Genomic DNA, 13,067 nt, shown 5'->3' with positions numbered 1-13,067 from the left:
GCAGTAGACATTTTTTTCCTTCTTACTTTTCATCCTCGTGTTTTACATGTAAGACCTGAGTTTTAATGCTGGCGGTGACGATGTATGGCGTGAAAATGACAGAGAAATAAGAAGATTCGGCGCGCTCACTCTGGCTGAGGACGGCTGTGAGCCGATGCATATGCAAGTAGCCTCCTGTGGTAACGTCACCACAGGAGCAGAGTCAAAATCTCGTGCTTTAGGAACGCGCACTACTGTGCGCTATTCCTGTTCGGAAAAAGAGCCAAAGCGAAAAAAATAAGCCAATTTCAAACTCCAGCTTTTCAGGCAAGTTTCAACAGAGGTCCAACACCAATATGCATGATTTAACGAGAGAAATTGCGATTTCCGGGTGATGACTCCTTTAAATACCTTTAATAGTGAAACTCAAAATTAAGTTTATTTTTTAATAATCAAGGTCAGGCCAACTGTTCTTGAGCCTTCAACCGTATCGCATGCTCTCGAACAAGAGAAAACAGAAAAACAAAAACTTTGAATATAAGAAGTGTCAAGAAAAGTTTGAGGAATTACATGAATGTAATTAAATCTGAAGCCCAGATTCCCACAGGTCGCAAACTATAGTATTGATAGAAAACACCATTTTATGTTCATGTAGATTTCCTTTAAACTGTCCACTTAAAGTAATTTGCATTAGAATTTATAGTAACAGAAAGGGTTGTGGTCAACTGTGTAGATAATTTCCCCACAATATTAAGTTTTACGATCCAGTTCAACTTTAATTCTTCACTTAATGTGTCAAATACTGTTTCAATAAAATAGTTTCTACTGAACCGTCAATTTAGTTGAAACAGTTTTGTCTCACCAGAAAGACAAACCAGACAGTCCGACATCCGTTTCTCTACTAATTGACAGATGACTGAACTTGTTATTTACGGCTGATCAAAGATCAGTAGTGAACAGACTTGGTGGAAACAGATTTGAGTTCAAACTTTTTATTGTCAGAAAATCTTGGTGCAGTTTACAGACGGCGACCACGACGGCCACCCTTCCTCCTGGTTGAGTCTGACGGGATCGGAGTGACGTCCTCTGATCAAAGCAATGAAGAAAGAAACAAGAAAAAGACAAGGGCGGTCAAACATTGCAGGCTGGAAAAAGTCTTTTACATTACAATGCAAACTGTCTACAGGCTCAGTTCACACTGGGACAGAGTTCATGTACTCCAGTACTGAAAGGATCACAAAACTGTGGTTAAGTATTTCCTTTTTCTTCAATTTCTACTCTTAGAGGGAAACACTCAACATTTTACTGCTTACTTTTCTTATTCAGGAAGACAATCTCACAGCAAGAATATCCTAATAGTATAAAAACTGCAAGTAATTGTGATGATATTTTAACTTTTTATCAACAACTCATTATAGGCCTTTGTGACAAACTCAAATTTGGCTCAAGGACTATTCAGGCAGCACTTAAAATGATTCTCATGTATATTCATGTTCTCTTTGTGTGAAAGACTGCAAGTGTCATAAAAACCAATAGACTAGATGAAACGCATTTTGTACACCAACATTGCAGCAGTTATTGATGGATCTGTCACATAGTTTTAATGGACTTAAAACCCACCAGGGGTTTAGGGGTCTCGCTCTGGCTGGTCATTCGCTCTCACACCAGCTTACATGAATTGTGTGAATTGGGCAAACTGATCAGACGTCACTCTAACCAAACTAATTTAGGTGTAAAAGCATATAATTACATTTTAAGTGCATAAACTGACTTGGAAAAGTATTAGCATGGTTTTAATACTTTCAAGTCAATGTTGTGAATACTTGTAAAATATGTAATAAGCCATCAGAGAGCAGCAGCTCCATGCACAGATTTAATCCTTGACTACCTGATTTCAGATCAGCTGCAGTTTAACATGTCTGCTCACCATGTTACCATGGAGACGTGATTATGGATTACATGATGATACCCAGACTGAGGGGGATTTAAAGTGACCTGCAGACAGGAAGGATGTGCGTCTATGTGTTGGCGACTCACCGATACGTCCGATTTTCATGCCTGAACGGGCCAGAGCTCTGAGAGCAGACTGAGCTCCAGGTCCAGGAGTCTTTGTCCTGAAACCAACATACAGAGGTTCAGTCAAACTGTAAAACTTACAAAAAGGTACACAAACTGGAGTCCCACTGATCGGTATGGTGTGTACCTGTTTCCTCCGGTGGCTCTCAGCTTGATGTGCAGAGCTGTGATCCCGAGCTCCTTGCAGCGCTGAGCGACGTCCTGAGCTGCCAACATGGCGGCGTATGGAGACGACTCGTCTCTGTCGGCCTTCACCTTCATCCCGCCGGTGACACGGCAGATTGTCTCCCTGAAGGCACACAGACCAGACATCAGATAGGTACAAACACATAATAATAATACATTTTATATAGCGCTTTTCAGGGAGTCAAAGACGCTTTACAGGATAAAACAGAAGTATACTTTAAGAAAGAAAAGAAACAGGTTATACATTAAAAGCGATTTTAAAAAGGTGCATTTTGGTGAGTGTTTTGAAAGTACTGAGTTCTGTACAATCTCTGATGTGTTTGGGGAGGGTGTTCCAGAGGGAGGAACGGAGGGTGCGGGACAGGTTATGGCGGTGGAGCAGATCGGTAAGGTAGGGGGGTGCCTGGTTGTGGAGGGCTTTGCGAGTGAGGAGGAGTGCTTGTTTCTGTTTCAGTAGAAGGCCAGGCAAGTTTGAGTTCACTGTTAACATGATGAAGATATCAGAGTATGTGCACATTGTTTGGGCCATAAGCCACAAAACAGACTAGATTTACTTTAATCATTTCCCAACGCTGGACTAGCTGCTCTCAAGTTGTGCTGCGATACAGAACAGTATCTGCCACGGGAAAACGCTTTGCGGGGAAGCATTTACACTTTCTGTAGAATTGTTGTGCTGTAAGCATAGGGCTGCAACAGCGCTTGCAGCTGCTCAACAGTCAAGTAAATTACGACGGCAAGCATGAGTAAGGTATTGTAGCTCTGCAACAGAAATTGTGAGAAAGTGTTGGCCAAGAGAACTGTTGAATGTGAACTTACTTCCCAGAGAGGTCGGTGACGTGGACAAAGGTGTCATTGAAGGAGGCGAAGATGTGGCAAACTCCAAATACATTTTCTCCTTCGGCCACCTGAGGACCCAGACTGATGACCTGCTCCTCCTTCTTTTCCTTCCCTTTACGAGGAGCCATCGTCTGATGAAGAGGAGGAAAGAGTTAGACATGAGAAAGAGGCCACACCATCCACAGACACTTCATGAACCAACGCTTCAGAGTCAGTTGAGATGCACCACTAAAATTTCATCATTTCTGACGTGTCAGCGAGTTCTCCCTTAAATTTTTCCATGTTCCAAAGATAAAGTCTTCCCTCATGCTTAAACATTTCATTAATTTTACAGCTCCAACGAACTAAAGGTCTGGAGAGGGGAAAACTTGTTTGTAGAAATGTTAGTTCCAAGGCTCCAAGAAAAAAAAAAAAAAGCTACATATTATCCTAAAAATACACTCACTGATCTACTGCATGGTTACGTCGCGACGAAACCATGGAGAAATATTCAGTTAGGAAAAACAGCAGTATGTATCGTGGATCTGAACTAATGAACTTCAAGCTGGACTTCCATGCATTTACTGACTGAAGCTGCAGAGCATCACAGCAGCATCCATCTGCAAGGATCTACCAATATGACTCCAACAGGAAAACACAAAAACAAGTTACAAACACCAATTGAGTTCAGGACCAAGTTTGAGATTATCGGACAGGGAACAGACCAGACACAAACACAAGTTTCAAGCTCTGTCATCTACATTAAGAAGACACCTTGCTCATTGTATTTCCACATGGACATTTGTCTGTTGATAAGGAATTAAGCTCATACATTTCTAAAAAATTACAGACACTCTGCAGTGAAAACCCCTCTATCCCCAGACCAACTTCTCATATTCGGGTGCTCTTCATTATTTTATCCAGTTTTATAGCACCACCTTACAATAAATGAGTAATGTAACAAACATCTACATTTCAACATCAGCTACCACTGAGTTTTGGTCCGAATAGGAGTGCATTCAAAGCTCCCATAGAGAAACAGTCAATTTCCATCAAACTGGCACAACCATGTGCCTCTCAGGTTAAACACAACATCAAGTGGGGCAGCTTTCAAAATTAAAGCCTATCAAAAAGTTACCAGCCGTCTGTCATGAATACTCCAGAGTTTCCCACTGACCACATTCATTCTCTCTCCAATTCTACACATTGTCGTCCATAACACTGAAAGTATCCAATCAGCAGGCTCTCGGCTAATGTTAGCTTCACCTGCATCCATCACACGGATTTGATAGCGCCACTTCAACCGTATCGTCACTCAGAACCCCACCAACTTTGTCAACCGCTTTCTGCTCCTACATTAAATTAAATGTAAAGCGAAAACTTGCGCAACAAACGTGTGACCACCACCAGTTTGACAAGATGCTAACGTTAGCCTGCTAGCTTCTAGCAACCAGTGTAGTCTGACCTGATCAATATTAACCCGATTTGCTCCTGATGGTATAAACACACATCAAAGTACCTCCTTAAATACGCTGTAGTAGGTTTAATTTAAGCGTGAATACTGTTTTCCCGCTACTAAACTCAACACTCCGAGCTAAAATGGCGACATGCTTCGGCAGCTTGCCGACTCGCAACCGACACAGAAAAACCTGTAGAAACATACATGAAGTTTCTCACAGACAAATAATTTAATCCCGAACAGAAACAAACATTATCGCAGTATAAATTGGGATATATTAAATTATCGGATGTTCACCAATAAAGCAGATTAAAGTTGGATAAATTGCTGAGGAGAACCCACCTCTGTGTGTCTCTATACGAAGCAGAAACAAGAAAGGAAAGAATTTCCGCTTCCGGGGCCAAAGTTGAGTCAATCCAGCGCGGGAACGAGCTGCTGCTGCCGCCACATGGTGTTTACAAGAACAGCACAACTTTTTAAATACAGTTTTTTCTAATACAGCCTATATTATCTATTTAATATTCCATGTATGTCATAAGTCAAAGTAGCAAATAATCAAATAAAATGCACGTGAATTTATTTGTTTTAGTTGCTGTCTCTTGCTGTTTGTGAGCCAGTTCTAAAAAACATTTGGTAAATTTATTTTCATGATCATATTATTTCTTTTTCATCTACTTATTTCTATGTATACATATTTTCCTGGTTCCCTTCGGTATTTAGATTTTTTAAATGTCCCTGCATGTTTTTATTTTGACCCATTTTTACCACAAAAGGTGTTATCTCGACTCTATATGTTGAATATTAATTGAATTGTTAAAATATATATTGATTTAATCTTATAAAAAAGAAGGCAATAACCCGATAAGATAGATGTGCTACTTTGTTTCCAATGCAACATCTTCTCACACAATGTCCCACTGACTCCTCAACACTATCTGATTGGTAACAAGTCACAATGAATTGCCTATAAACACAGAATAATCATAATCTGCAACATGACTAGTAACTAAATATCAACTAAAGGTAGTAGAGAGGAAGTATAAGTACCTCCAAATTGTATTTAAGACTTGTAGACCACTTGAGTAAATTGTATTTAGATTTATTTCATCACTGGTTGTTCGAATTTTTGACACAAAGATTTACATTTTTACTGCAAGTCAGTATTGGTTCCAAATATTGGTTTTCAGTCTCCTTCATGTCTAATAATCGGTATCTGTATGAAAAAGCCACAAGATGTTGCTCCCTCTGTTGAGATGTACCTGTTGTGCTGAATGTGGTTATATACTTACCTCACCTATGTAGACTGATTGTGAAATTGCCAGAATACACACTGTAGAAGGGTGTGTTGCTTTGCAGATTTAATCACCTCGCACATGAGTGTCTGAATGGTTTTTTTTGTAAGGAGATCAAATTTCTCTAAACAAAGTTAAACAGTTAATGAAAAAATAAACTTTGAAATGTTACTGTAAATATGCCAACATTTACACAGAGTCTGGTGGGCACCTGAGTTCATGTCCACAAGTCAGGTTTATAGGGAGTTTGGGGGTTTATTGATGTACAGTCTTACAGTGACAGTTTACATTTTATAGTAATAACATATTTTACACATGACCTCTCCAGTTTTTAGGAAAAAAAAAACCTAGATGAAAAAAATGTTACTGTGAGTTATTGTTTTGTTCTAAACCTAAATGATAAATTACATTATAAATACTGTGTGTGTTTCTGAATATTCCAAACATTGCTTTGAGTTTTGTTGGTTCTCGATTATATGACCATGGTCATGTTTATGGTAATTTTGGTGGTTGAACGACAAAGAGGAGTTTAAAATTATATATTCACACACGTGTTAGACATGGAGTTGAGCCTGATTCAGACTAAATGTCATAAAATGTTGTTGACTAAAAAAAAAAAAGGGGGGGGAAGCTCGTATAATGAATTTGAACTGATGAACTACCAGTCAGACTTTCCCAAATTTACTGACTGAAGCTGCAGAGCATCAGAGCAGCATCCATCTGGAAGGATCTACTCATATGAATCCAACAGGAAAACACTTATAAACAAGTTATTACAACAAACACAACTTGAGTTCAGGACCAAACTTTTCCAGGATCAGCTGACAGCTGAAATCAGACCAGAAACAAGCACACCAACATTACCAGGCTTCATTAACAGTTTCAAGCTTTTATAACTTAAATGTCATCTAACTGTCATCTACAATGGAAGGAAAAGACACTTTGCCTATTTTATTTCCATTTAGGCTATTTTAATTCATACAATTCTGAATTAAGAAAGCAAAACAAATCTAAATTAGTCTCCTTAACTTTACAGTGTCGCTTCTAAGAGGCCATAATGAAGTAATCCTGCAGATCAATACTCAAGGCTTCAGAGGAGCCTTTAAATTGTTCATGCTTTCACCCGTGTATAACCTTTTTATTAAGATGAAACCGTCAATGTAGCTGCTAAGCTAAAAGTGATGGCGCACACCCTCTCAAGTTTGTGAACTCAACTGTACATCAAGTGTGTAAGCAACATCCTCAAATCATTTATGGTTTCCAGAGACTTGGATTAATCCAAACAAGCTGTGTGGAGCCATTTGATGTTTTCAGCCAGTAGTCTTCAACTACTTAAGTACTACTACTAACTACTAACTACTTAGTTGTTCAGGAGAATGCTGCCATGCTGTTTTGCTGTGAAGCTCCAGAAATGTTTAGTGGACTACAGAACTTCACTTTTCATCAGCATGGGGGTGAGATAAACACTATCACATTTGGGTGAACTGTTCCTTTAAAGAAGTCAGTTGGGGGAGATTAAAATGGAGATGTACAGCATGTGGCCTATAGAGGAGGATTATCTGTGCCTGAACCCTTTGAAGTGTGATATTTCTTAATTAAAGCTAACTGCTGTCTCATCTGCTCCAAAAGAGCAGGGCTGTCGATCCCAATCCAGATAATTGATTTATGAATCAATTATAATTGATACTTGATTTATGAATCAATTATCTGAACTGGTTGATCATGAAAGAATATATTTGTAACTGGTCTCTTTAGGAGACTGAACACAGTATTAAGAATTTTCATCAAACCGCTGCCAAAAAAAGTCATTCAATTCAATATAATCAAAGATAAAAGATTCAGGGAGTCGCAGTGAGGACTCAGATGTTGGAAGCATTATCACACAATAATCTCTTTTAAGGAACATTGACATGTTTCAGACTCTGATCCCACAACAGTGAGTCAATCTGAACAACCGGCAACAGCCTTTTTTTTTACCTGCACTTTATCTTAAAATGTCACTTGTTGACTCATCTGCTTTTCGGCAAGAAATTCAAGGAACGATTCAGCACAAAAAGTCATCATATACATGATCAAATGTGTTTGTATCTTCGAAGGAAATCACACAGCAGCATTTTACCACCTCAGTTTATTTACAGAAACACTTTGAACACGATGCAGAAGAAGAAATACTCCAAAAAAACTACAAAAGAAAAAAGATTAAAAACACATACGTACACATACACACACATACAAACACACACTCTCTCTCTTTTGCTCTCTCTCTCTCTCTCTCTCTCACACACACACACACACACACAGTTCACACTGTTACACACTGAGCATGCAGCATTGGAGTTAATACAGTACAGTACAATATCCATCATAGTAGAAAAAGCTGAGTGGATATGAAGGAGCTGATATTTGATCATTGATTATTGATTTTGCAGAGCATGAACATGACGGAGAGGAAACAGGGAGGAGTCAGTCTATTTGATTTTACTTTTACAGACAGAAAAGAGAAAATAATTAATTTTGATTTAAAAACATCCATAAATGTTAAGATGAATGTTTGTTTATTGTTCAATATTTTATTCATAATCTCTTTTTCATTTCTGTTTCTGAAGGAAAAGCCCAAAAACATACAATTGATTACCTCAAAGAGCAAAAGAGCTTCAGACAAAACTTCACACTGATACAAACCTTTAATTCTATTACAGTCTCAAGTTTCAGTTGTGAAAGTAACTACTGATGTGTGAACGAACAATGTTTAAAGCCAACTGTAGAAAGATCAAATTTGCGCTGTGGAAACCAGTTAAATAAATAAACAAACTTAGAAGGGCTGTTTCTTAAAATACCCCAACATTTACATAGATTTTGCTGGGCACCTGAACCTTCATGTCCACAGGTCAGGTTTCTGGGAATTGTAGAGATTTAATGACATATGGTCATATAGTCAGGGTTTACATTGTATAATTCAACACATGTGACATGTGTTTAAGGCAGATTATGATCATTGTTGGACTAAATATATAAAAATGTACAGTTGTTAGGCAAAAAAAAAAAAAAAATCTACAAAAAAATACCATAAAAGGTATTCATTTTGTCATAGTAAACCTACATGATAAATCTGACATTGTAGCAAGGATGTGAAACAACATTCAGAACATATTGTGTGTGATTATGTACACACTTAATAAAACTTAATAGTTAAATTGATTAATAAATAATTACACGTTTTTGAAGATTCCGAGTTTTTCAGTTTTTCTGGTACTTGAGTTCATGACCATTGTCATATTTATTGACTGCTGGGGTTTGACTAAGGATAAGAATAAAATGAATTTATCACCAAAAGTACATGTTTACACACATTTAAATTGACCAAACTATAGTGAGATCAACTTAGACTATAAATAACTGAACAGCATGAACAAAACTAAATAAATACAAATTGGGCTTCTTGCGTTTTCTTAAATACTATAAAATTTGTACAGCATTTGGTTGGTGGCTTGTTAAAACTGTCAGGTCTTTGTACCGGATTTATGTACAATTGGACATGAAGACACAAATCCAAACCTCCAGAACCACCGATATAGATTTTTTACGTAATGAGTCAGCTGAAATCAGTCGGCACACACGCTAGCGTTAGCATGACACAGCTATCTATTTCTTTATTCTGTTAATTCTTGACCTATTAAATGAATATCATGTTTTTAGTCAACAGAAGCTTCAGTTTGATGTGTCTTGGACCTAATTTAAATCTCATAGAACATAAATATAAACAGACATGTTATTTAATCAAGTGCAAAATATTAATAAATAATAATAACAATTAAAAAACAATTAAAAGGTTTGGTATCAGTGCTGAGAAACCCACAACTCTAACCTCCTGGGTAAATGGTTTGCTAGCCTATTAGCATTATTAGCATGTCTTACTGTAACCAATTTTAGCCACACACTAGCATGTTAGCTTGCTGAAAACCTGTTATCTTGTGGCTAGAGCCAAGAGTTTGTGCTGTCTCTGAAGTGACCTTCTCCTGCTGTTTCCCATCACGTCGATAAGAAAAGCTTCCCGTGGTGAACATGCTCTCAGTGCTGCAGGTGAAGCTTAAAAACAAATACTTCCAACCAGGAACCGAAACATTCACATCTGAGAGAAAATCAGAGCAAAAAGTCATAAATCCTGAATCAGTCATCTCTGGATCACAGACTGAATCAATCACTTGATGGTTGGAAGTCGCTGCTTTGGATTCATGAGGATAAATACGGAGCAGCCACACCTACTTAACATCTGGTAAAAACAGGAAAAACATCAGAGCATCGGTTCATCGGAGTAACATGTGAAATCTGCTTTACGATGAATTCTTCAGTTTCAAGCATAAACACCAAAATAGTTCTAAAAAAATGACATCTCAGATATTTGCAGGGAGCATCTGAGCGTCCCCAGAGCTCAAAGATTTCCACCACGAATAAATAAAACTTTCAAGTGTCTTAAAAGGTCAAAGTGGAGGTTTAGAAAACACAGACTAGTCTACTGTATAAAACAGCCATTCACTCTGCAGGTGCCATTTGGCGTCCCAACTGTGGTCGCACTCAAGTTTGGGGTAAATTTGTGACAAGGTGAGTAAAACCAACTGTGGATCAGAGAACCATATAGAGCCAGACCTCAGGAAAACTTCCTACCCAAGTTCAACTCACAAAAAAGAAAAATCTGTTGTGTTGTTATAGAAAACGTCCCTGCTTGATCTCTGCTGCTGTCAGCGAATTAACACACTTTTGGGCAAAACTTAAGGAGTCAAGATAACAGTATCTTCTAAAATAGAAAAAAATACCAGCAGTAACTTTTAATACGTGTGTTTGGTGTACTCAGCTTCCTAGCTGGCAAAATCCCCAGATACTGTTGTCTGTTGAACAACCACATGTCTGAGGGGCTGTGTCTTCAGCTGTTCATAAGACTTTCATTGTGCTTTTCTTAAATACTCAGAAAATAGTACTCAGTTTGGTTAGTTGCAATGGCTTTATGTGAATTAGGCTATGAGAGGATCTAAATTCAAACATTTTCCACCTGATTCAGAACCAGTCAGAAAAAAACAGCTAGCATGCTGACTATTAATAGCATAACACAGCTATCTGTCTATTCTGTTCATTCTCACCTTGTTGAGAACTACAATTTAAGAAGGATCTCAAGCCTTAAAGGGTTATAACAAGTGCTTTAATCTTTAACAATGTCTCATATTTTTGATAAATGTATCACTTGTGTGTTTCTAATGAAGTCTCCTTGCCTCTGAAGCATGGGCAGTATAACGTAGCAAAAAAACCAGAAAGTAATAATTATGTAAAGTACAAGTCCCTCAAAACTGTATTTTAGAACAGTACTAGAATTTATATAATTAGTTATTCAAAATGTTTTGTTAGTGGATGGAGCTTAAGACTGACACCAGACAATTCAGCGCAAGTAGCAGGCTCCGCCCCTACTGTGACCTTGGACCAGATGTTTAGCCTCCTCGGTTCGTTGAGTATTTCCAGAGCTGGGACGCCCAATAGCAAAGAGATGTCAAGTAAAAAAAAAAAAAGGCAGCGGCGCTGTGGCAAACACATTCAGCGGTTGCTAAGGGAACTTGTGTCACACGCTATAATGCATATCATACTAACAAAAATAATAAAGCTAATAATACACAATGTGTTCTCTACAGGGTGATTCACACAACGGTAGCACTGGATGTCTGATTCAAACATTAAAAAGCTTTTAAATATACAAACGCGATATACCGAGAATAATAATATCATCATCATAGTAAGAATCTGATTGTACAAAGTTCTACATTCTCCCGACGGTAAAAAGCTGCTAAAGCCTCTGAGACAAACACAACGGGTCAAAAGTCGCAGAATATCAAAGACGGCACTGCTGGCGTTTTGTTAGGTCGTGGCTAGCAGACACCATTGCTCCCAGTGAGGAATGCTAACAAAGCTAACAAATCCGAGTCAAGTCACTGGAGAGCTGGAAAACAACATGGCAGCCGCGAATGCCAAAACGCAGCAGAGGGCGAAGCCGAAACACAAAACACAAAGTCAAGTCTTGCATGCAGAAAACCACATTTTCTGTACAAAAAGTAAACACCATCAATGAAGAGGAAGAAATACAAGCTCTCCATACAGAACTCCAGTCAAAAATCTAACATTTTCAGAACGCAGTCATTACCACAAAACCTCATATCTCCCAAAAAAAGATTTCACCAACAAAACTGTTGAATGCAGCCACTTTGAATCAGAAAATTGTTAGGTGTCCTAAAAAATAATGTAAATAGAGATATGAGGTTTCAAACAGCGTCCACACCACCGACAGACCAACACAACGGGAACACCAGTCAGATTGTCCAGTTGGACGGCGGCTCAGAAGAGACAAAACCCACAAACACGAATCGAATACATGAGTTGAAAAATGAAAATGTTATACGATCAACTCTTCACTTTCTGTCTCCCTTTTTGTACGTTCAATCCTCCACCAGCTTCACATTTTACACTTTGCCCTTGTAACAATTTCCTTGTTGCTCCTATGAAAGTCAGAATAGATCAATAGAATACGATACATTTTTTTTGTTCTTGCGTTTAAATAATTTAAATTTAAATGCAATTTAAATAATTTAGTGCTTTAATCTCATGTCATCATGTAAATGAGGCTACATATATTTTTAGCCTAAAGTCTGTAAATATTACTTCAAAGCCTACTGCTATATTTACGGTTTTGTTACTAATGCATTTGTTCAGCTGTTAATGACCCTTGAATATCAAAATTTGAAGGATTGCAAAAACAAAATAAATAAAATCAATATCAATTACAGCCTTAAAAGATCTAATTTGATTTAATTTCGAAAATCGTTGTTATAAATGTGTTTATCGTTTGAACTTTTAATTTGTCTGATATTTTTGTCACTTCTAGGACTCTATACAATGAGTTTTTGTTGTTTTTTGGACTTTGTCCCAGGCAACAGATGGTGAGTTACTGTGTCAGTGATACTGATTGGCTTTCCAAGCATCACTGTGTATCTTTTTGCAGCTTGCAGTTTGCAGTTCTTTTACTACAAAACCTTAAAAGTTCTGAAAACAATCAAGAGTCCCTTTTGGATTCATTTGGCATGCCCAAGGAGATCAATAATCAGACAAATGGAAACCACAAAGAGACACACTTTGATTTTGTTTAAGCACCCAACTGTTCATTAAATATAATTTTGAATGTAATTATCAATTCATTCATTTTTAATTGTTTGAATTCATTTTAGCAT

General features: G+C 37.8%; 1 protein-coding gene across 2 annotated transcripts; it reads right to left on the bottom strand.

The window, feature by feature from the left end:
- Positions 1–955: 955 nt before the first annotated feature.
- rps14 (ribosomal protein S14) lies at positions 956–12,965 on the bottom strand. Of its 2 annotated transcripts, none has more exons than XM_030436947.1 (5): positions 12,960–12,965; positions 3,058–3,209; positions 2,183–2,344; positions 2,017–2,093; positions 956–1,065 (listed from the first exon to the last, which is right to left on the bottom strand). In XM_030436947.1, exons 2-5 carry the CDS (start codon positions 3,204–3,206, stop codon positions 998–1,000), a joined length of 456 nt encoding a protein of 151 aa, XP_030292807.1. In that variant the 5' UTR covers positions 3,207–3,209; positions 12,960–12,965; the 3' UTR covers positions 956–997. The 2 variants fall into 2 exon arrangements, with proteins under 2 accessions (XP_030292807.1, XP_030292806.1); XM_030436946.1 differs by lacking the exon at positions 12,960–12,965 and adding an exon at positions 4,859–4,978.
- Between the last annotated feature and the right edge of the window lie 102 nt (positions 12,966–13,067).

The sequence above is a fragment of the Sparus aurata genome, chromosome 13, assembly GCF_900880675.1.
Source record: "Sparus aurata chromosome 13, fSpaAur1.1, whole genome shotgun sequence".
Classification (NCBI taxonomy): domain Eukaryota; kingdom Metazoa; phylum Chordata; class Actinopteri; order Spariformes; family Sparidae; genus Sparus; species Sparus aurata.
The sequence above is the reverse complement of the archived record's forward strand: the minus strand, read 5'-3'. Positions and strand labels throughout refer to the sequence as shown.